This window comes from Aquarana catesbeiana, linkage group LG01 (assembly GCF_042186555.1).
Source record: "Aquarana catesbeiana isolate 2022-GZ linkage group LG01, ASM4218655v1, whole genome shotgun sequence".
Taxonomy (NCBI): Eukaryota; Metazoa; Chordata; class Amphibia; order Anura; family Ranidae; genus Aquarana; species Aquarana catesbeiana.
In genome coordinates this window covers 949745540-949770532 of record NC_133324.1, presented here as the reverse complement: position 1 = coordinate 949770532, position 24993 = coordinate 949745540, and the positions used below count along the sequence as shown (strand labels likewise).

At 45.6% G+C, this 24993-nt stretch overlaps 1 protein-coding gene across 2 annotated transcripts in view; it reads right to left on the bottom strand.

The window, feature by feature from the left end:
- Window positions 1-24993, bottom strand: part of LOC141121560 (von Willebrand factor A domain-containing protein 5A-like) — a 70767-nt gene that overhangs the window by 28989 nt on the left and 16785 nt on the right. Inside the window, exons 8-16 of one of the 2 annotated variants that reach the window (XM_073611205.1) lie at window positions 20896-20984; window positions 17611-17755; window positions 17212-17291; window positions 15828-15937; window positions 13631-13794; window positions 11002-11105; window positions 9481-9689; window positions 8153-8248; window positions 4087-4134 (exon numbers count right to left, since the gene is read on the bottom strand). In XM_073611205.1, the coding sequence (XP_073467306.1) occupies window positions 4087-4134; window positions 8153-8248; window positions 9481-9689; window positions 11002-11105; window positions 13631-13794; window positions 15828-15937; window positions 17212-17291; window positions 17611-17755; window positions 20896-20984 (1045 nt within the window). Of the gene's footprint in view, window positions 1-4086; window positions 4135-8152; window positions 8249-9480; window positions 9690-11001; window positions 11106-13630; window positions 13795-15822; window positions 15938-17211; window positions 17292-17610; window positions 17756-20895; window positions 20985-24993 lie in introns of both variants that reach the window. The other variant, XM_073611197.1, reaches the window with a different exon arrangement.

The window sequence follows — 24993 nt, the reverse complement described above, 5'->3', positions numbered from 1 at the left end:
GTGGATGAAGGCTGCCTTTTAGTTACACAAAGCCACAAGTTTTGATTGTGAACCATTACAAACTTCTAGCTTTAACGTTGGGTGTTCCACATGTGTGGATGTTGCTGCATTATGTAAAACTATTAGAATAGTTTATACATTTTAGGATGGAGTGCCTCAAGACTGTCCATAATTTGGAAGGGTGCCTCGAGACTGTCCATAATTTGGAAGGGTGCCTCGAGACTGTCCATAATTTGGAAGGGTGCCTCGAGACTGTCCATAATTTGGAAGGGTGCCTCGAGATTGGCCATAATTTTAAAGGGTGCCTCGAGATTGTCCATAATTTTAAAGGGTGCCTTGAGAGATTTCCATAATTTTAAAGGGTGCCTTGATTGAAAAAAGGTTGGGAAACAATGCTCTAGAGAGGGATTCTATTTATTTATTGGTCGGGTTGTTCTTGGGCTGGTCTAGATTTTTTGTTTGCCAGTGTCCAATCCTCCTGTAGGTGGCAGTATAACCTGAAGATGAAAGACTTCCTGTGTTCCTTTGCTCAAAGTATGCCCAAAACAGCTGCACATAAAAAAAAAGGTTTAATTGTGCTGCTATATGTATATTTTTTGGTTCTAGAGTTTAATTATCCTTTTTAAGGAACCCAGTCTTCAGACCTCACTTTTTAAGGCTCTGCGGTGGCCACAGATTCAATCCTGTCTGTGGCAGCCCCTGCTCATGCCCCCTCTCCCTGCTATGTAGACAGATATCAGTAGTCTATGCAGCTACTTTTTAGCAGATGTTGGGTTTCAGGCAAGACCATTCATTATCGATCATTCGACCAATTGATCATTTATTATCTGTGCACCCATGAAGTAAAGTACGACTAAAGGCTCCTGTAACTGCTCTGCTGTGGGCAAGCTCCTACTATCACCCTTTTTGCTCTGCTACTGTATCAGTTAAATAAGATTCTGAAAATATCTCAGGATCACTATAGTGCAGCATTTCTCTATTGCCTGGTGGAGCTTTGGACGGGGTCTCTGGGAAAGTCAGCTATCAAGAGTTAACAGTCAACATAGTCCAGGGGTTATGCATAGATCTCCTTCAGGGTTGTAAGCTGTAGTAGGAACCGTATGCAGTGTAAGAGAAGCTCAGTGTGTATTGGAATCAGAAGGTCATTACATGCGCATGCTCATAATTCTGAGCAAAGGCTCACTCCAGAACGGGCATTAGCACACACTCACAAATGTATTAGCGTGTGCACAAGCCGAAGTATGCATGTGCACACGTACGCACACGGGCACACTTATACGCACGGGCACACACACGTACGGGCACCGACGCTAAATGGCCTATTTAAGCTGGACTATGGCATGAACAAATTGCTGAGTGGTCTTCAGCTAGTTCCTGTTTAACCTGCACCTTGACCTGATATGCCTGCCTACCAGTGCACAACCAAGCTTGCCCTTGACCCAGGGTAGGTTCGTCCATTAAGGGCACACGGGCACCGCCCCCATATCCATGCGTCCGGGCGCATTTCAGGACACCAGACACATGAATTTCAATACAGGGGTGTTTTTTTTGAAGCACTGATTAGAGCCAGAGGCTTTAACAGGCTTCAAAATAGGGTGGGCTCGGGGCGCAGGGAATGCGCTCCAAGCTCACCCAGGTGTGTTATAATAGCGAATTAATATTTACTATTCTAACACTGATCCTCCTCCCGGCCAATCAGGAAGCGGGTCTGAGACCTGTCACCCAATTGGCTGAAAGGACAGGCGATCCTATTGGACGCCTAGGGGGAGGAGAGGAGAAGCATGGCCGAGGGAGGAAAGGACACAGGAGCTGCTGCATGATGCCTGCTGCCTGCTGCCTAGATGGGGTAAATGCCGGACTGACCGGCAGACAGTGAGAAGGGGTCGGGGGGTGCCAGCCGCCACTGCCTTGACCAATCTCTGGAATCCTGCCTGCCTATTGTCACCTCGGCTTGTACTCTCACCCTGCTCCTGTCTTGTGCTTCTTTCCCTCGCTGCCTGACTGTGTACCAACCCTGGCCTGTATCTTGACTATGCCTCTGCCTGATGTTCCTGTACCTTCACTGCCCGGCTCTTGACAGCCTTTTGTCCTGGCTATGTTCCTGCCTGCTGATCAAGCCTCACCATGTTCCAGATCCTGGTCCCTGCTTGGTGATCCATGGTCACCTTCTTCTTGAAAACATCAGTGGGTTTCACTGGCTTTCACTACTCTGTGTCCTCACACCTCCTGTCATCATTACCAAGGGTGTTGGACAAGAGGTCCAAGAGAAGCTCCCTTTACAGCTCTATCTCCACCAGGTATGTGACACTCAGTTAGGTTGTCTGGCTATTAGACAATTTAGCTGAGTGAGCTTCTAGCTACAGCTTAAGAATTGAAACCAAAAATTAACCATCCATCAAGTTTCCACTTGCACTATATATCTAATGCCGCGTACACACAAGCGGACTTTACGGCAGACTTGGTCCAGCGTACTGGATTTCGTCGGACAATTCGATCGTGTGTGGGATCCAGCGGACTTTGTTTGCTCAAAAGTTGGACGGACTTAGATTTGAAACATGTTTTAAATCAATCCGTCGAAATCGAGTCCGGTCGAAAAGTCAGCTCGTCTGTATGCTAGTCCGACGGACAAAAAGCCACGCTAGGGCAGCTATTGGCTACTGGCTATGAACTTCCTTGTTTTAGTCCGGTCGTACGTCATCACGTACGAATTCGACGGACTTTGGTGGATTGTGTGTAGGCAAGTCCGTTCATTCAGAAAGTCCGTCATAAAGTCCGTCGAAAAGTCAGCCGGGCAAAGTCTGCCGTAAAGTCTGCTCAAGTGTACGCGGCATAAGTCCTGATGAAGGAGCTTCTGTGCATAACCAATGAAATGTGTTGTCTGTCAACTCCTAATAGACTCTTTTGTATGACTCAACAGTCTCAATCGTTCACACCACTCAAGCAATAAAAGCTGGATAGGAGTATTAATCCTTTCTTGCTCCATCCACAATTAAAAATTAGGCTATACAGTAGCTATATTTAAAAGCTTAGTCGAAAAATTAAAAACAGAAATTTGGCCACAAAGGACATCCTGTACCTTACATTTAGTATAGGTCCCTTGTGCTGATTGCTCATGTTTTTGGTGAATTCTTCCTCTGTCCCAGCTCCACCCCGGTCACCATAATCTCCTGATGCGACGTAAGTTAAAGAGGACTGCAGCTGCTGACTTTTAATATTAGGACACTTACCTGTCCTGGAATCCAGCAATGTCGGCACCCCAACCGATGTTTCCATCGACTCTCGGGTGCAGCCGCCACCATTGTCTGTAACGGAAACCAGCAGCGATGTCTTGCGGCTTCACAGCTGGGTCCCTACTGCGCACGCGCGAAGTGCACTGCAATTTCTGAATGGCCCAGTGGTGGGGAAGGAGGAGTGGCGCCGAACTTACGAGTGATCGTGCCGCGGCGCGATCTCCCAGAAGTGGGGACAGGTACCTGCTCCCCCCCGAAAGGTGCCAAATGTGGCATCGGAGGGGGGGGGCTTTAACTTTTGGGTGGAACTCCTCTTTAATACAGGTAAAGGACTGTAAGGAGCTTTCATCAAGAGAGCCGACTATGCCTGCCTTCTCCTCCCAGATCTGCAACACTTAGAAACCATACTGCAACTTCTCTGAATGACACAGGATTGAAGAATGGAGGATGGGCGGATGATTTATAGCTCCGCCCCTACATGTACAGATCCTATGTCATTCATAGAAGCTGTAGTATGGCTTCTATGAATGGGCATCAGGCAGGAAAGGGTGGGCATTGTTGGGCTCTCTTGACATCTCCTTACAGCCCTTTTGCTGTATTAACCCATGTCGCACCAGAAGATTATGGCGACAGGGGAGGTGGAGCTTGGACAGAGGAAGATTTCTCTTTAAACACAAACAATCAGCACAAGGGACATGTACTAAATGTAAGTTATGTCCCTCATGACAATTTTTCTGTTTTTAATTTAAGCAAAAGCTCAGCTTTAAGCAAACCCTGTTGTGTTTTTCCTTTTGCTCATGCAGTAATTCTCAAAATTCAACTAGTGACTGATCCCCTACAGTGTACAATCACATACCTCTTGGGGATGCCGTGGCATTACTACGGAGCGCACCATTTTCTCCATCTGCACATTAAAAAAAGCTTCATAAACATCAAAAAGGAAAAATCAGTACATGAGTAAATCGAATAATTTCGTGAATCTGTTGCAAAGTTTCTTAAAGCGGAGTTCCACACAAAAATGAAACTTCCGCTTTTCGGAACCCTCCCCCCCTCCGGTGTCACATTTGGCACCTTTCAGGGGGGAGGGGGGTGCAGATACCTGTCTAAGACAGGTATTTGCACCCACTTCCGGCATAGACTCCCATGGGAGTCTATGTCTCCTCCCGTCCCGACCGCGCTGTCTGCTGGGAACACACAGCTCCCAGGAGAGAGCGGGGACCACTAGGGACGCGCAGCGCGACTCGCGCATGCGCAGTAGGGAACCGGGAAGTGAAGCCGCAACGCTTCACTTCCAGATTCCCTCACCTAGGATGGCGGCGGCAGCTGCCGAGAACAAGCGGGTTCTCAGCGTCCCCTGCCGACATCGCTGGACCCTGGGACAGGTAAGTGGCCATGTATTAAAAGTCAGCAGCTGCAGTATTTGTAGCTGCTGGCTTTTAATATTTTTTTTTTTTGGCGGTGTGGGTGAACCCCCGCTTTAACTTTAGATCCTGCCATTAGCAGCACTTCCTGTCACAGGCTGACAACACTTAGCCACTGCCTCACAATTAGCAGCAGGGTTGTCAGCCTGTCATGGGAACTACTTCAGTTGGCCATTCTGCTACCTATCTGAAAGACCTGGTAAGCAGCCCAAAGCCAACTGACACAGGACTTGACAAGGTCGGAGATACACACAGCCCTTGGGTATTATATGCTTAACAGACACGTATAATTAGTTTCGGTCTGAATACAAATATGGACACATTTTTGGTTATTCAGAGATTTGGATGCATCCGAATCTGCCAAAAAAATAGTTGCTAATAGTAACGAATTTCATTGAACCCTGTTAAAATTAGTTTTGTTTATTTACTTTCTAACTAATTCCAAATTTTCAGAACGATTAGAATTCGGATCGGTCGAAAAATGATCGGCCGATTCAAATTCTGTGTGAAGGATAGCTGGTTGTTAAACAGCAGGCCGGGAAGCTGGCCGCCGCAGGCCGCGTCCTTAACAACCGATGACTCATCAGCTGTCAGCTGGCTTCCCCGCCGGCAGCTGAAATGCAAACAAAACAACGCCGGCAATAAAAAAAAAAAATTAACAACGGCATGGGGGTCCTTTGGGTTTGGTATGGATTTTAGGGGGAACCCACGCCAAAAAAAAAACAAAACAGTGTGGGGTCCCCCCAAAGTACCTTGTCTCCATGTTGATGGGGACAAGTGGGGTTGCCACTTTAAGTGAAACAATAAACATGAAAAATGATTTTAAATATAGTGCTGGGGGGGTCCCCTTAGTGTGCCTGTAAAGTTGTGCATCTGTAGCATGTATAGAACCTGCTGCAGAAAAAATGGCATTTCTAAAAAAAAAAATAAGAGGCAAATCATATTTAAATTGACTCGCAGTTGAAATTGCCGGCCCAGCTATTAAAAAAAAAAAGAAAGAAAGAAAAAAACGGCTTGGGGTCACCCCCCCCCCCCCCCCCCCAATCCATAACAGGGCCTTTAGGTTTGGTATAGATTTTAAGGGGAACCAGATGCCAAAAAAAAAAGACGGGGGGCCCCCCAAAATCTATAACACACCCTTATCCAAGCATGCAGCCTGGAAGGCCGGAAAAGGAGGGAGGACGAGCAAGCGCACCCCCCTCCTGAACCATGCCAGGCCACAGGCCCTCAACTTGAAGGGGGTGGGTGCTTTGGGGCGGGGGGCTCTGCCCCCACACCCCGAAGCACCTTGTCCCCATGTTGATAGGATCGCTTCCCGACAACCCTGGGCGGTGGTTGTGAAGGTCTGCGGGCAGGGGGCTTATCTGAATTCTGGAAGCCCCTTTAACAAAAGGCCCCCAGATCCCCCCATGGGAATGAGTATGGAGTACATTGCACCCCTACTCATTCACCAAAAAAAGTGTCAAAGATAAAGAAAAACAGTTGTTTTTGCCAAGTCCTTTATTAAAATAATAAAAAAAATAAAACCATGCTCCCACTCAATCACAACACCCGCCGCACCGCTGGTCCCAAACAAAAAAAAGAAGCTCCGCCAGAAAAGAAGTGACAGTTCTTAAATATGTAAGGGGCGTTGCCACCTGGTGGGTCATCGGGTGACTCCGACCCTTAGCTATTTAAGAAATGTCAGGTGGAGGAGCAGGCATTCGGCGGGAAAGCGTTCAACGATGCCGGAGGTTTTTCTTTTTTCTAGTCTGGCGGCGGGTGGCGTGGTTTGTGATGGATCTTCATCGGGGTACATTGTTTTTTTTTTTTTAATAAAGTGTCAAAAACTTGTGTAATGTCTTTATATACTTTTTACACTTTTTGGGTGAAGTGGCCCATGCTCATTCACATCGAGGGGGCGGGATCTGGGGGCCCCCTTGTTAAATGGGGCTTCCCGTTTCCGATAAGCCCCCTGCCCGTGGGCCCCCCAGAACCACAGTCCAGTGTTGTAGGGAAGATGCCCTTATCCCCATGTTGAGGGTATGTGGCCTGCAATAGTTCGGGGGGGGGGGGGGGGGGGCACTGGCTCCCTCTCCCCCGCTTTCCTGGCCTGCCAGGCTGCATACTCGGATAAGGGTCTTAAAAACCCACGCATTAAAAAAAAAAAAAAAAAATTGGTGTGGGGTTTCCTTTAGAATCCATTCGAGAACCGAAGGGCCCGGTATGGATTTGGGGGGGGGGGCGGAAATAGCCAAAGCGGAATAGCTGAAAATCAGCTGTACACGGCGCCTGTAAGAGGGCCCCTCGCGGGCTCTCTTGGCTCGCCACGCTTCGGGCACGGGCTCTCTTGGCTCGCCACGCTTCAGACATGGCCTCGCTTCGCTCAGCTCTTTTAGATTCCCCCTCTAGGTCCACTTGGATGGTGGGGAAGGAACCTGGACCCAGGGCGCAGGCGCCGTGTACAGCTGATTGAAGAGTTTGAGCTTCGGCTATCTCCGGCGGTTGACAGTAGTTCGTACTGCGCAGGCGCTGCGCCTGCGCAGTACAGGGGGGGAACTTATCCACCGAGGGAACTTTCTCGGCAAGACACCGGCATTGTTTTGTTTACATTTCAGCTTCCCTGGTTTCTCCAACTTCCCTGGTCATAGGACCTCTCTCTCACCAACCTCATCCCAGCACCTTCCTCCCCTTCAACTTAGCCTTTAGTCACAGATCCCTTCTTCCACCATCTCGTCAACCCCCCCCCCCCCCCTTGTCACAGTGCCTCCCTCCTGTCCACCTTATTCTTTACATATCATCTTCCTCACTTCCATCTCACCAACTTTCCTGGTCATAGGACCTCCCTCCCATCCACCGTATTCCCTACATCACATCACCTTCTCAAGCCCATTTCACATATTCCCCTGGTCATAGCATCTCCCTTCCTTCTCATCCCCTCAGTTTCACCACTTCATTGGCCACCTCACGTGCATTCCTCCCTGGCCAACTCACCTAGCTCAACCTCCACTTACAGCTTTTTTCTTCCCTGGTCACTTTACCCTCCAATCACAGCACATCCCTTCCTGGCCACCTCGCCCCCAGCTTACAATGCATCCCTCCTTGCCTACTTCTGTTCCCAATCGCAAAGCGTTCCTCCCCAACAACCTCCCCTCCACCCACAGTAATTCCTCTCTGCATCCATCATTTACCCTCAGCTCAAAGTACATCCCTGACAGTCACCACTCCATCACCATTACCACCTAATTCTCTCCATCAGTGCCAACAGTTCCTCCGCTCCACAGGCCTCCCCTCTGCTGTCTCTGTCCCCCACCATTTTCATGCTACACTTCACACTAACCATCAGCCCAACCCAACAAAACGTACCTGTCCTGGAATAGGGACACTTTTGCTAAGAATACATTTTTTTGTCTTACAAATAAGGCTGCACCCATGACAGAATTCCCAGAGTATCATGAGCTTTCTAAAGTGGCAGCACAGTAGAATCAGCAACCACAAAAAATAAAAAAATATGGTACTTACCCTTGGTCATCCTTTTCATAGGCTTTGCCATGGGAGCAGCACAGCAAGCCATCATTCTATGTCCTCCGTGGAATGCTGAGCCCATCATCATAAATGCTGTAAGACAGGACAGATGATGAGGGATAAACACCATTATATAGACTCTACAGGATACTTGTGGATTCCTCACCATGATATGTGACTGTGGTATCAGGGCTGAAAGAATTTAAAGTGTGTCTAAACCCGAAACCAAAAATGTGATATATTACAGCTCAGTACTTAGATGTGGTGGCTGCATTAGTTTTCTTTTTTCAGACTTTTTTCCTTTATTTTCACCTGGTTGTCCTACAAATACCATACTTCCTGTTTCTTCTTGCCTACACCTTTTTTCTCCACTGTGGGAAGCCATGGTTGTCACCCAGGCTGGACTTTAAACGTGTCCACCTTTGTTCATCTCCAGTACATGGTGAATGGATGAAATTAGTAGTTTACACAATAAAAGATAATATTTGTGCTTTCATTTAAGAACTAGGACATAGTCAAGGCCGTCTTCACTGGGCAAAAGGGGCCCCAGACCCAGTGATCGTTGTGGGTCCCAAGGCAGCTTCCCCTAGAGCCCACACATAGTTGATAAGTAGATTCGGGAGGGCCCAAGAAGATGTTTGCCCAGTGCCCAGTCAATATTAAAGACGGCCCAGGACATAGCATTTCTGGCATGATCAGAAAGTATTTTCTGTACTTGCTGAAAATGTTCTGCCTCATATAAGTACTGAGAAGCTACATTATAATAAATGTTTGTTTTTTTGGTTAAGATATAATTTACCACAGTACTAAATGGGGGGTTAATAGTTTTATGGCCACTGATTAGAGTTGTAGCCTATAAACACAGCCCTGACTTCTTATGTTTCCCTATATTCCTGAGTGAGAGGAGCCATGGAGTCCCTGCTTGGAAGGGCCAGGAGGAAAGTCAGTGAGTAACAACAATAAGTCTTATTTGAGGAGTAATTCATATAAATCGTCTGTCACACTCTGCATCAACAATATCTGAATTTATAAACCTGGAATAAGATCGATTGCTGCACACAAGTATATAGCTGTACAGATTAGTTAGAACAGAGTTTACCTTGCACTGATAACCCCAAAACTCCATGACATGGTTATGGTACGCCTAATGGTATCAGTTTTTAGAAAATATATTCTTTGGATGACTAATTATAAAGATCTGCCATAGTCACAGTTGACAATTAACTCAAGTAGAAGTAACTATTTGATGCCTTTCCAAACATAAGTTGCTATTGCCATTAAGGACTGCAATCGGTCTGCTGCATTCAAATGTGACAACGACGTACCTGGAGCTGGGACATCCCTGCGCACGGGAGGACCCTCCACGCGTGTCTTGGTGTCCTTGTTGACGGCAACATAGGCTGTGAGAGAGGAGACAACACCAGACTGCAGACTGGTCTCCAAGATCTTCTTCTTCACTTCTTCAGACTGAGACTCTGTTCCTTGTTCCAGTTCGGAGATCAGAGCTTTGGATGCAAGTCTGTGGATGGTGGGCCTGAAAAAAGATAAACAGTGCATGAGGAGACCAGAGCTCTGCCAGTCTGTGAATGGTGGGCCTGGAGGAGGAAAGACAGTGCATGAGGAGACCAGAGGTCTGCCAGTCGGTGGATGGTGGGCCATGTAGGGGACAGACAGTGCAGGAGGAGACCAGGGATAAGGCAGTCTGTGGATCGTGGGTGAAAGAAGATGGGCAGTGCATGAGGATATCAAACATCTGCCAGCCTGTAGATGGTGGGCCTGAAAGAAGCTACACAGTGTACGATGACACTAGATTTCTGACAGTCTGTGGATGACCGGTGAGAGAAGATAGAAAGGGCATAAGAAGACCTGAGCTTTGCTGGTCTGTGGATAGTGGGCCTAAACAAAGACTGGTTATAGGTTGGGGCAGTTGCCATTTGTTTGCACTGTTGGTTTACTGGTTAGGGGATGCACTGGATACCTTCACTGCCATTGTGCTATTGCTGGGTGTCCAGTGCATCCCTGCCCTCAGTCTATCCATTAATTATATATATATATATATATATATTCCAAATCAGGAGACTCTCAAAATGTATAGAGTTAGGACTGCAGCAAACTAGGGTGCCATGAAGTGGTTCTGCAGCTTACGCACATATTTGGAAATGTGTGAAAACTAAACTTTTGGTTTTAACATTAACTGTTAGACAGGACAATTCAGTTTGTTGCAGACTGGATGGTACGTGAGCTGTGAATTTGTCTGTGTTGTTCTTTAACATGCGTCACCCTTCCATGTGCTCCTTGCTGTAAAGGCCAGTAGCTTGGGGTGGTTGCCATTTGTTTGTACTAAAAGAAGATAGACAGTGCATGAGCATGCCAGAGCTTTGCCACTCTGTGGGTGGTGGTTGAGAAAAGATAGACAGTGCAAGACTAGACCAGAGCTCTGCCAATTTGTGGATAATGGGTCTAAAAGAAGATAGGCAGGGTCTTAGGAAACCAGAGTAAAAGAAGAGACACAGTACATGAGGAGACCAGAGCTATGCCAGTCTATTGGTGGTGGGTAAGAGAAGAGACATGGTACATTAGGGGACCAAAGCTCTGCTAGTCTGTGGGTGGTGGGTAAGAGGAGAGACAGGGTACATGAGGAGACCAGAGCTATGTCAGTCTATGGGTGGTGGGTAAGAGGAGGGACACGGTACATGAGGAGACCAGAGCTCTGCTAGTCTGTGGGTGGTGGGTAAGAGAAGAAACACAGTACATGATGAGACCAGAGCTTCACCAGTCTCTTAGAGGTGACTGTAAAAATATAACACAGGGTAAGTTTGGGGATGTTTTAAATACTAAATATTGACCTTCCTGCGTTCTGCACCTTCAGCGGGAAACGAAGATCATTCTTTATCATTTCATCTTTAAACTTGTACTGCAGACAGACCTGACCATCAGCTTCATTCTCCACCTAGGAAATATTTAGAGAAAGTGTAAATTACAAACTAAATGAAATGCTAAGTTATTTTATGTAGGGGATACTGTACTGTGTAAAGGGGTGTTAGTAGGGCTGTTGAAATTAATCGTAACATCGATGCATCGCGATTCGACCATACACGATGCGGCATCGATGTTACGACAGGAGTAATCGATGTTTTGATGACTCCGCGACCGAACGGAGCCGAATGCCACCGAAGAGCAGTGGGAGTAAGCTGCGCCAAATCATTCACCTGGAATCAGAAATGATTTGAACACAGCAGAGCACACTCAGCACTGGAATTACTTTGAATACACAAACGATTTCTTTTAATCAGATCACAGATTTATATATTTCAGGACTATATTTATTCACTACTTAATAAGACTGTTTTGTGCATTTGTCACCACAAAGCACTGCACACCATTTTTTGTTTTATTGCCCTATCTGCATGCTCAGTGTAGAGGTGGGGGAAAGAGCAGAGGACTGTGTGAATGCTGGTTGAGAAGGATGGGAATTGGTCCGTGGTGACACTGGGCAGGGGAGCGCTATGGTAATAGTATTATATGCTGACAGGTTAGTGGTGAGGGCGGCAGGGTATTGATCATCTTGTATAGGACAGTCTGGCACCTCCCTTACCACGTCCAGCAGGTCTGCAGTCTCTGACCATCTCCTGTACCATGTCTGCAGTCTCTGACCATCTCCTGTACCATGTCTGCAGTCTCTGACCATCTCCTGTACCATGTCTGCAGTCTCTGACCATCTCCTGTACCATGTCTGCAGTCTCTGACCGTCTCCTGTATTATGTCTGCAGTTTCTGACCCTCTCATGTATCATGTCTGCAGTCACTTACCATCTTCTGTAGTCATTTGGGGGCAGTCTGGAGCTCCTCTTCTGCTGTTTTTACACTTTGCTACATGCAGGGAGTGTTGTCTTTTTTTTTTAAGAACAGATAAAATTTAAAAAATGGAGTTCTTCTGACTACTTGAATTTTTTGGATGAAAACCGTGCGCAGTAATCGTGATGCATCGTGGAATCGAATTGAATCGTGAACCGGATAATTGTAATCGAATAGTGAGGCCAGTGAAGATGCGCACCCCTAGGTGTTAGTATTTACTAAAGTCAAGAAACACCTAGTAAAATATATGTAGCTGAAATCACCATTCAACAATATAACACCGTTTATAGGAACAGTCCTGTTCATCAAGGCAGCAGGGCTTTATACAGCTGGTCCAAAGAAAACACTAAACTAAACTGAACTTCAATCAGTTTCAGATGGTACCTTCTAGTTGATTCCCCAAACAGGCAACTCTTGTACCTTTTGTATCCAGCAGCAAACTCCCACAGCAAAGAGTGACAGAGAAGGAGAGCCAGTTGCTCACATTTTTTATAAAGGCTTGTGCACAGCACTAACAACGGGTCTGGTTACCAGGTAAGATGTTACCTAGGAATGGATGTTTTTTCCACCCAAAGCTCTACAAATCCTCCAGCACCCAGAAGATTATTTTCAAAGATTCTGAGATGCTCCTCTACTTTGTGTTTTCTTTGTGACCTTGAAACACACTGCTTCCATGTTGCATGTTTATTAAAATAAATTCTACCCACCCTCTTGAGGAGACCAGAGCTCTGCCAATCTATTGGTGGTGACTCTACCTACCTAACCTCATGAGGAGACCAGAGCTCTGCCAGTCTATTAGTGGGGACTCTACATACCTACCCTCATGAGGAGACCAGAGCTCTGCCAATCTATTAGTGGTGGCTCTACCTACCCTCATGAGGAGACCAGAGCTCTGCCAGTCTATTGGTGGTGACACTACCTACCCTCATGAGGAGACCAAAGCTCTAACAGTCTATTGGTGGTGACTCAAAAAAGTGACTACCTACCCTCACCTTAAACCCTGGATTGGGTTTTACATGTTTGGAATTTTTGTACCACCAGCAAAGCCTATATTGATTTGGAAATGTACCCATGTCCATCTTCCCCAGTCTAATGCAGCGTACACACGAGCGGACTTTTCGACCGGACTGGTCCGACGGACAAACCGATCATGTGTGGGCTTCATCGGACCTTCAGCAGACTTTTCCAGTCAAAAATCTCACGGACTTTAGATTTGAAACATGCTTCAAATCTTTCCGACGGACTCGATTACGGTCGAAAAATATGCTCGTCTGTATGCTAGTCCGACGGACGAAAACCCACGCTAGGGCAGCTATTGGCTACCGGCTATCACCTTCCTTATTTTAGTCCAATGGTACGTCATCACGTACGAATCCATCGGACTTTGGTGTGATCGTGTGTAGGCAAGTCCGTTCATTCAAAAGTCCGTCAGAAGTCCGTCAAAAGTCTGACGAAAGTCTGCCGGAATGGCCGTGGGACTTTTGTTGCTGAAAAGTCCGCTCGTGTGTACGCGGCCTTAGTCCTAAGTCTTGAAATCCCCTAATTTCTGCTAGACCTCATCCTACCCTAGCTTTGAATCTGATGTAACGCACAAAACACAATCCTCCCTGGGCTCACAGACCTTTCCCTTCAGCTGAGCGTAGACAATAGATCTTTGACCCTGGAAGATTGCAGTAGGGACTTTGGACAGGACGGTGGCTTCCACGCCGGAAGGAAGGGTCCATGTGAGAGAGACGTCCTTCACAGTGGGCTGTAAGGAGCATTTGAGTGTCCGAAGAGCCTTGTGTGGTTAGTAAAATGAAACAGAAATAAGTTAACATTAAAGCAGAACTTGAGCAAAAAAAAAAAATCAACATTTTTCCACAGTACTTTTTTTGTCTGAGGGCCAACATTATTCAACCCACTTCCTCTGAACCCAGGTCCTCCTAGACCTGCTCCAGCCTGTGACTCTAACTCTCCTACGCCCACAATCCCACAATATGATGGCATAGTTCCCTATTGCTGGGGTGTCCATACAGAAAGTTGGTTGGCTGGGGGTAGGTGCAGGTGTACAAGAGCTCTTAAGGCTAATTCATTTCTTCCTGTAATGGGTTGATTTTAAGAGATGCCATAGTTATGTTAGGTTGAAAAAGGACACAATTCCGTTTCAACTGGCAGAAAAACATTTAGGAAAAGTACTCAGTAGACACAATGAAAAGTACACTGTAGTACAGTAGTAGTTTGACTAACACTGCTGTATCCTCTGCAGAAACCTACATCTTGTTGTAAAGCCCCAGCCTGTGCTATTTGTCACTAGTATATTTGGGCCTATCCTTGCTGTTTAAAATAGTCATACTGCTGTGTAATAATTTTGTTTCAAAACACCATTTATAGCAGTGGTTCTCAACTCCAGTCCTCGGGACCCACCAACAGGTCAGATTTTAAGTATTACCTTGGGGATTTGCAGACTAGAATACTGCAATCACTGAGCAGCAAGTGATATCACCTGTGATGTATTTCAGCTATCTTGCAAACCTGGCCTGTTGGTGGGTCCTGAGGACTGGAGTTGAGAACCACTGATTTATAGCTTTAAGGCATTCTCCAATGCCTTATATTATTTAAGGGTTTTATGTGTTGAGTGTTGCCCTCAAAGCCTAATGAAAAGGTCCTCTCCCCAGTGTTCATTATTTTTTTGTAAACTTTTGGTACATTTCTCCCATGGCAGTGCCCAGCTCCCCCTTCCCTTTTTCTGACAATAGCTTTCATATTAGTCTTGAACATGGCCAAAACAAACTTCAAAATTTGTCAAGGAATTCATTGGGGTTCGAGCTTCGATGCTAAGTTAGGATTTCTCATACTTTAGGCAGAATTCAATTAATCTTGTCTGAACTGTGAACCACTGAAGGGACAGAAGGCACTCTGGTAAATGTCAAATGGTAATATCCTTTATTGAAATTACATGAAACAGCTATAAAACAGCCAGCGCGTTTCGGGCCGCCAGGCCTTTATCATGAGCCATGATTAAGGCCTGACTGCCGAAACTCATTGGATGTTTTACAGCTGCTTCATGTAATTTCAATAAAGGATATTACCATTTGACGTTTACCGGAGTGCCCACTGTCCCTCCAGTGGTTCATATTATACAGAGGTATGGGCAGCCTTATAGTCTGAGCATTGGGTGGAGCTGGGGATTGAAAGAAGGGAGCAGTGCCACTACACCGGTCTGCATTGATGACTTTCTGAACTGAACCCCAGCAGATTCGCTCATCCCTTCTCCTAGCCCTCCTGCTTTAAACCATCCCAAACTTTTTATATCATTATAAATAGAGCGGGGAAGGCTTTCAATATTTGTTAAATTTTCAAGTTGCCTGCTTTTGCAATTAGAAGATTCATTCCATTTTGTATTAAAAAAAATATATAACTCAAGGCAAAAATGATTTTTTTTTTAATGGATTAGAACCCCTGTCATGTTTTATTGCTATCTGTGCCCCCGTTGGGGAGATTTGCGCTCTCTATTTGTCCTGTTTACCATTATCATTTAAACTGAAAGTAAAAGAAAATACCAATTTTTGGGTTGTCCCCAGGAAAGTAAGAGGGGGAATCTTCCAATAGAGACACTACTGCAGTTCTGGTGACCTGGGGTCCTCAAGGGATTCCCTTAAATTGTAAAGGATTTCCTCTCACTTCCTGTTTGGCTAGCAAATGAAGGGACATCTCCACAATGAGACAGCTGTTTTAACCCTCCCTTACTCTATCCAAAATGAAAACAAAAGTTTTGCCTATAGTTCTATTTTAATTATACACTGCATTTACAGGTCTCCGGTGTACTCTTACCTTAGGTTGCATGCGGTCTTTGCCGGTGATAAACTCAAAGACTCCACTTCCTACCCGGGCCATGCCTTTAATGAGGGAGGTGGAGGCTCCTTCACCGATCCCAAATGTAAAACACCTTTAAAGGGGGTGCAAGTTTAAAAAAAAAATCCCTGTTAATGGTTGTAGGGGATAATCACAGATGAAAGCTCTCTAGCATCAGCCCATTCTGATAAGCAAATATTTAGCATTTTCTGATGGTCCTTTAAGCTGGCCATACATGACACAGGGGGGTGAATGAAAAAAAAACGGAACCAGCTCCTCCATCCACACATTAAGGGTAGATGGGGGATTCCCCCACACTGTGTTATGTTCTGAAAGCGGGGGGGGTGGGGGGTGGGCTGGGACAAGGGGTGGGCATGAGAGACAGTCACCCAAGGCGCAGCAGCAGGGCGCCCCCTCACCACATGCAAGCTTCATATCTGAGATCACAGCCTTATGTCTGCTCTGACAACTACTGCTGTCACACTGTGCTCCAACATGCCCACTTTCCACCCCATCTCCCCATGGCTGATACAAAAACAAACCGTGTATGTGCAGCTACCTTCCAACAACATAAAAAGCAAGCGATTGGGCATGCATGGTTAATGCACACTCTTTGCCAACCATGGACACCCAAAGCAAGGGGGCAAAGAATGGGCACAAAGTGGTACACACATTTTATGGCATGTATAAGGAGGGGGGCACAGTTCTGTATCCTTGCCATGGGCACTGAGCAAACTTCTCCCGGTACTGGCAGGCGGACTCCTTCACTGTATAAATACACAGATCAGTGCTGCAGCCACTGGCTGCAGCTGCTGATCAAGTGGCTTTTTTCCAACAGGTCCCTTCAGCAAATGCCGATTAATAGATCGACTTCTGTTGAGCGGCAGTGGATACACATGGAATGAAATTTGGCTGGGGCCTGCTGAAACTGACAAATTTCAATCCATCAATTGGCACCTTATGTTTCCTGCCCCCTTAAGCCTTTTGCACATTTCTATCGGCCAGTGAAGCAGATTATCATAGCGATGGGCTAGTAGGAGAGTTTGGGTTTGTGTTTGTGCGGGGGAAGGGAACGAGGGAGGCGCACAGTCAGAGTGTGCCTGTCAGATAAATAAATATATAATTCAATTCAGATAAAATTGACCCAAACAATAAAACTGTATCATGCCTACATACAAAAATAAATAGACAAATGCGGTAGTAATGGAGCTTAAATATCAAGTCTCGCCAGGAGGTGGCAGAATTCTCAGGTCCTTTTTAAACAGGCATGTGGTGGAGGATGGTTGGACTCCATGTTACTTATACCGTGAGGTTGGATACAGTGGTTAGATTTTAATTCATACAAAAGGATGGAATATTTATAATTACCGATGTTTCTGAGCATTTTTCTGAACTTCGTCAATCACTTGTTTTGTGTTCCCGACTTCTCCGTCTGTGAAGACAAAAAGCTGGACAGAGGACAGAGAGGGGATCAGATACAAAAGAAGAAGGAAAAGCTGAACAGATCACATTAGATCCAGCATGCCGCAAGTATAAACGGTTATAATGGAGCAATTCAGGTAATCAATACTGCCTAAACTTTAATTTTACTGTTTTGCCTTGCTAAATAGAATGTATACTGAAGTTATGTTATAGGATAACTTTAGGCAAAAAAAAAAAGTCAAACTTAAGAAATTATTAAGTGCTTTGACCCCATAACCCAAGTACTTAGGAGTCCTTCACACTCAACAGTAGCTAGTCTACCAAATGTTTTTCAGCCTCGCTGACCTGTCGGGGGTGCTCGGCTCTCCCGGCTGTTTGGTAGATCTTCTTTAGGGGTTGGAGAATTTCTGTCCCTCCAAAGCTGGCGTCCATTTCATTCACTTTCTTCACTGCCTCCTCCATGGTCTGCTGTGTGTACTCCACACTCTCCCTGGGGAACATTTTTTATTAAGGTCATATTATACAGTTATACAAATTTTTCACCTGCTGTGAAATACATTTCTTGGAGTTCATTGAGGAACATAAGCATTTAGAGGCTGTTGGGTTATACTTTTTTGTTTTTTTTTAAATAACAAACATGTCATACTTACCACCACTGTGCAGTTCGTTTTGCACAGAGTAGCCCCGATCCGCCTTTTCTGGTGTCCCCCCAGCGGCGCTATCAGCTCCTCCCCACATCGCTAAACCCCCTAGGAGAAGCGATCTCCCTGGGGGTTACCGTGCGGGCATGCTTCGGAGTCCGGCTTTTGTGTCCATAGACACAAAATACCTGACATGGCCCCTTTAGGATCTTAACCCCTTTAAGATCATAAGACCATAATGATCTGTTGGAGCCATCTGGAAATGGTGGAAGAAGAAGCAGGTTTCCCTTCATGGGGACTATCAGGAATAGCAAAGAGAGAGTTGGTCTTTCCAGTGGAATCAGTAGCTGGGACGCAAACAGACATAGTATTACATCCAGACAACGTAGGGAAATCTTTGATGAACTGAAGCTGGAAAGAGGGACAAAAGCATAAGGTTCTGAATGAGGTGAAAAAGCAAAACTATGTCAGGAAGGAAATTCTGGGCCTCAAAATCACCTTGTTCCTGTGTAGCACCAGAGAGCGTTCTTTACAGGAGAGGACCATCAGCTCAGAAACTTGACTGGGGTGATGGCAACAAGTAACACAACCTTGTGCATGACAATGGAAAGTGAAATATTCCTTATCAGTCCAAAGGGTGAGAGAGAACAAAAATTCAGAGCAGATGGGAAGGGATTGTAGACCTTGCAGGCAGTAGACTTCCTAGTTTTAAGCTTCATGAGGATCACTGATTTAAAGATGCCTTTGCTTTTCAGAGACTGGGTTTCAACAGCCATGTTGTTAAAGCCAGAAACCATGAAGCAGGGTAATAAACTGGTCTTTGGAAAAGCCAATACCAATGCTCAGGGACAGCCCACAGAGCATCTGCCAGGAGTCTGATCAGTTCAGAGTACCACATCCGTCTAGGCTAGTCTGGAGCTATGAGGGTCACTGTAATTCCCTTGATCTCAATGCTGTGGAGCAGATGAGGAAGGAGTTTTAGGTGAGGAAAATAGATCAGGCAGGAATGATCCCACAGAGCCACAAGAACATCCACTGTTTCCAGCAGAGGGTCCCTGTAACTGAAGACATGCCTGTCCAATTTGTTGTTCAACCTAGAGGTCAGGAGGCCCACCTTCAGTATCCCCCACCTTTGATACTGGTTAAAAATACTTTTGGGTCCAGATGCTGCTGGTTTAGGTATTCTTCATTCCAATTTTCCGTTATCTGTATGTAAACAGTGGACAAGGCTAGAATGTGGAGTCTTGCCCAGGACAGGATCACTTCTACCTTTCTTGTCCCTGAAAGACTTCTGGTTCCTCTCTGATGATCGATGTATGTCACTCATGTTATTTTGTCCAGCTGAATACTGATCACATGGCCCTCCAGTTAGCGTCTAGCTAACAGAAAGGCAGGTCACTCAAACTTCCAGTATGCTCATCAGGAGATGAGATTACTGCAATGGCCTAGTCCCCAACATTAAGTGCCCCGGACTCCCTCCTAGTCATAATGGGAACCAGTTATGAGGATCTTCCATAAGGCCAGAAGGAAAGACTTCCCCAACTTTAGAGCAGTATACCAGAGGCACTAGGCAGGGACAACCTGATTTTTGGTGCCAGACAAATTGGTCTGTCCACAATGACAGGATGTTGCGTTGTAGGGATCTGGAGAGAAACTGGGCAAATGGGACTGGCTCAAAAAAGGCTACCATAAGCCTGGGAAATCTCATACAGAATCAAAGAGTTGGTTTACTCCTGGACTTAGGAGTCTGAGGTCTGGGAGTAGATAGTTTGGAGCTTCTCTTGGGGAAGAAATATTCTAGCTTGGGTTGGATCTAGGCTAAGACCAAGATATTCCAAGTGATGAGTTAGTTCCAGTGCAGGACCCAGTCAAATTTCTGCAAGCTCTGAGCTACATTGTCAGTCAGAAGTTGAACCAACTAAGCCCTTAACAGAAGGCTATCCAAATCTCCCACCTGGGAACAAAGCAAGGCTAGCACCTTTGTAAATAATCAAGGTGCAGAAGATGGACCAGAAGGCAGGGCCACAAATTGGAAGTGCTGGGGATCCACAGCAAGGCAAAGGAATTGCTAATGTGGTGGAAAAGTGGGGACAGGCAAGTATGCATTCTTGATGTACACAGAGTACAAAAGGTCTCCCTGATCCTTTTTGGTTTGGAAATGTTAAATAGGTTGGCGTAGAAACCCTGGAACTGTTCTGCTACAGGAATGGAGCAATGAACCCCTGCCACAGAAGACCCATGCAGGTTCAATAGAAAGCTGGTTATCTGCGTGGTGACCCAAGCAAGCTGAAAGACATGAACCAGGGGAGGGAGCTGAGAGTGGTATTCCAGTTTGTACCCCATGGAAACCACATCCTGCACCCACACATCTGCAGTACTGGCGATACAAATATCTACAAAGGTTAACGTACTGTATGCCCCCCCCCCACACACACTTTAGAAAGTCGGAGTGCCCCCTCATGCTAAAGAAGATTTATCGGAGGGTTTGAGGGACTTAGATATACAGGTTTCGAAAAAGGACTGGAAACCAGGTTTAGGCTTGACTTTGAAGGTTACTGAGAGTAACGAAACAAAACAAGCCACATCCCAAGCTATGCCCTAGGCTTTTCCTTCTGAAGTAGATGGGTATTCTTGCTTTCAGTGGTATCCTTGACGAGGGCAGTCAGGGCAGCTCCAAAGAGTCCCCTTGAAAAGGTATACAAAGCAGACACTTTTTGCATGGCGGTTCACAGCCTAAAATTTTACCCAAAGAGTGCTCCTCATGTTTATGGACAGGAGGCTCAAGCAGAAGATAAGATGAGAGACCTCTAGCAAACTGTCTATGCAGTAGTTCAGAGATTACCAAAGAGCTGACAAGTTTCATACAGCCATACACCAGTTTTAATATCAATATGCAGCAGCCCATACTATAAAAAGGTTCATCACAGACTCAGACCTTGGAATAAAACTGCTTTACTTAGACTGCAGACAGTCCAACCTTTATACTCACGGGAAGAAAGCCTCAAAATGGGAGCCAAAGCCATAGATGTTAAAGTAACACCCGAGAGGTAAACTCTTCAATAGAAGAACCAGTGTCTCCTGCAGAGGAAAGACAATAAATGGGGTGACTTTACAGGAGAGAAATAGTGAAAGGCTTGAATGTAAATAGCTATAGAGTATATTGAACATAGTTTTATTGGGCAAAAGTTAACAGCATAGCTCCCAACTGTCCCTATTTTCGAGGGGCCATCCCTGATTTGGAACAAAGTTCTCTCCCTCCCTCTTTCCTCCTCATTTGTCCCTATTTTTGGTCGTATCTATATAGTTGTATATAGAAATGCACTATTTATCAAAAAGTGTTTCCCAGTGCTAAAACTTTCATCCAATTTCTAAATTGCTGCATCTGTAAATTTTGAAAGCCAATATAAAGGAATTGTAGTAGTAAAAAAGCACTTTTGGGTTTAACCAATATTTTTTTTGTACAAATCTCCTTTGAAGGGGCATGACAAGGGAAGTGTCCTATGCCTATATACTTTTGCTAATAGGTGTCCCTCATTCCCACCTCAGAAAGTTGGGAGGTATGTAGCAGCGATGTGCCACATGGATCAAGATTTGGCCCAGCTATTTGTATTAATGACCAGGTTGACAGTGGCAGCCTCTCCTTACCTACTTTGCTGAAAAGAAGCCCGTTGTTCATAGAGGTCAATAACTTAAGCTGAAATGTATGCTCACAGCTTAATGAGTTGGAAGATTGTCTACCCTTCCCTGTCTGCCTGTTCTGATCAGAGGTATATTTACTTTAATGGAAACTGATGTGATGGGAATTCCTGTGCTCTTCAATCATCAAATCAAGCACAGATCATTTTGAAAAAAAATAGGATTTTTATAAAAGCTTACCTGTAAAATCCTTTTCTTGGAGTACATCACGGGACACAGAGGCTCATAGTAATTACTAAGTGGGTTATATCTCACCTTCAGGTGCTGGACACTGGTGTAATCAATTAGACAGGAAGTTTCCTCCCTATGTAACCCCTCCCCTACAGGGAGTACCTCAGTTTTTGTAGCAAAGCAATAAGTGACCCACAAGAGGGGCGGGAGCTCTGTGTCCCGTGATGTACTCCAAGAAAAGGATTTTACATGTAAGCTGTTATAAAAATCCTGTTTTCTTTATCGTACATCATGGGACACAGAGGCTCATAGTAATTACTAAGTGGGATGTCCTAAAGCAATGCCTACTGAGGGGAGGGGGACACAAATAAATGCAGACCGCCATCAGATGTGGAGGACCTACTGTATACTGCTGCCTGCAGTACACTGCACCAAAAGCGGCATCCTCTTGCCTTCTTACATTCACCTGATAGAAATTAGCGAACGTATGTATAGACGACCAAGTGGCGGCCTTGTAAATCTCATAAAGTCATAAAGGCTTGGTAACGCACCGCCCATGAAGCGCTTACTGCCCTGGTAAAGTGCACTCTAAGGAGAAAACCTTTTCTTCAAACCGCAAGCCTGAATAATCAGCATTAAAACAAAAGTTGATGTAGATGCTATCTGCCCTATCCTGGGACCTCCAGGTAGCACCACAAACATTAGTTTTCCGTATCTGAGCAGTCACTTCAGATAGGCCTTGACTGCTCTCACTACAACAAGAGAGTGCAACCATTTTAATAGCCGATTTGAACGCTGCCTGCCCATTCTTAGGGTCCTCTGGCAGCACAACAAACGTCAGATTCCTGTATCTTGAAACATTCAGATATACCTTTAACCGCTCTCACTATATTGAGAGGAATTAATAACTTTCCTTCCGCAGAACAAGGTAAAAAGGTAAGGTAAGAAACATGTTGATTCAAATGACAGCTAGAACCTTTTAGGAAAAAGGAAAAAGGCTGGGTGAGGATTTAACATCACCCTATCCGTAAGAATAATTAAGTATGGCACTATACAAAAAAAAAGCTGCCAACACTGAAACTCTTGCGGAGGCTACCGCAACGGAGAACACCAATTCCCCCGTTAGGAGGATCAAACGGAATATAATGCATCGGCCCAAGTAGCTGTCCTTGTAAGCAGACAAAACTAGACTCAACCCTATGGCACAAGTGCGACCTAACTGGCGGATTTATACACATTGTCCCTTGTATAAAAGGCCCGGATCAAAGAAAACGAAGCAAGCAGCCTTTGAAAAACAAACAATGACAAAGGCCGAGATCTGACCCTTGATGGCATTCAAGGCTAGCTTCATTTTTACCCCCAGCTGTAGGAAGGCAAGAATTCTACTTATGACATACCTCCGAGGATGCCATCTTTTGGTTTCACACCAGGAAACATAGGCCCTCCAGACCCTATAATAAATGGTCCTAGAGGCCCGCTTTCTTGCATTAATCAGGGCAGTTACCACTGAACCTGAAAGCCCAGATTCTTTAACATGTGGGCGTTAATAGACAGACCATTAAATTTAGCGATTAAGGCCGGATGGAATACCGGCCCTTTGCGAAAGCAAGTCTGGACTAGATGGAAGAGTCCACGGTTTCCCTACTGCCAACCTTACGATCTCTGCATACCAGGATCTTCTGGGCCATGCCAGGCTAGTAGTATTACCGGCTTCCCTTCCACTTTGATCCTGCGTAAAAGCTGCAGAAGCAGCTGAACTGGGCAGAACGTACAAATCAGTGAAAACGAGTGGATCCCTAGACCTTGGCACAAAGCTGTCCAACTTCTTGTTGAACCTGGACGCTCAAAATTCTTATCTGGTCAGAAAAAAGTCGGGGTGCAGAAGCCATTCTCTCGGCAACAATTGTTGACGGCTCCAGGGAGCCGTCTGTCAATTCTCCATTTCACGATATGAAGATTGCCAATCGGCAAGGTACAAGCTCCTCTGCCCAAACCTAAACATGGCCCACTTCCCTCTGGCTGCGTGACTTCTAGTGCCTCCTTGGTAACTGAAGTAAATTACTGATGTGGCATTGTCGGATTGTACCTTGACAGAACAATCCTGTAATCTAAACGCCCAGGCCATTAAGCCAGACGTGCCATCGGAAGCTCTAGAATGTCAACAGTCAAGGCTCTCTGAGCTTGACCACTTCCCCTGGGCAGTGGTCTCCTTCAGGACTGGTCTCCATCCCTAGAGGCCAGCCTTCGTAGCCACCACCTTCCAGGTAATCGGCATGAAGGATCTCCCTTTCTGCCATCTTGCTGAGGTTCCGGCGCATCCCTGGGACCAGACCTTTAGGATAATGCCTAGGTTAGGATCTACTTGTTCCAGGCAGACAGAATAATGTTTATAGCCTTGAACGAAACATAGGGAACCGCTTTGAATGAAGCCATCTTTCCTAGCACCTTAGCAAAGGTAAATGTAAGGAACTCTACCTTACCTTGACCCCTTTTTGGGCTGAGTCTCAAACACTCCAAGCTCCTTACCGACCGTAAGAATATACCTTTAGACTGGGATCCCAACCCAGGAGTGCCATATACTTGACCACCTAGGTCCAGCCATGCTACTGACTGATCTATCAGGAGCAGATTGCCTTGGTATGCCATTACTGCTATACCCTGGGCCTTTACCCCGGGCACGGTGGCCAAACCACCAACCGGAAGAGGTGCTGTTAAACCAAGAAGCGCGGACAACCTCTCTAGCCCATGCAAATAAATACATATGCAAATGGCCCGTATGTGTATGAGGCAAGTATTAACGCCATATGCCTCTATGGAAGCGTGCGTTCATGGAAGCATAAATTCATACAAATATGTTTTAGGCAAGAACAAGAAAAGTGTGCGCTGTATACACGCATACATATAACATGTGTGCTATGGAACAGGCATCTTGCAAGCAAGCATGCACTTTATGAACGTGTACATGCAACATTACACAACATGTATCCATGCAGACATGTACTCTTATGAGAGCATAAGGAATCTATATTTAAGGAAAACTTAAATTAACATGCCTTGTTATGCAACCATGCCAATCTAGGCAATCATGCAACTTTAGGCCATCATGCATCCTTATGTGATTCTGCATTTTTTATATGAACAAACACTTTATGCATTATACGCACTACTGTGCACACAAGTACCCCTGTGACCAAGGACTCTTGTGTGACCAAACACCACT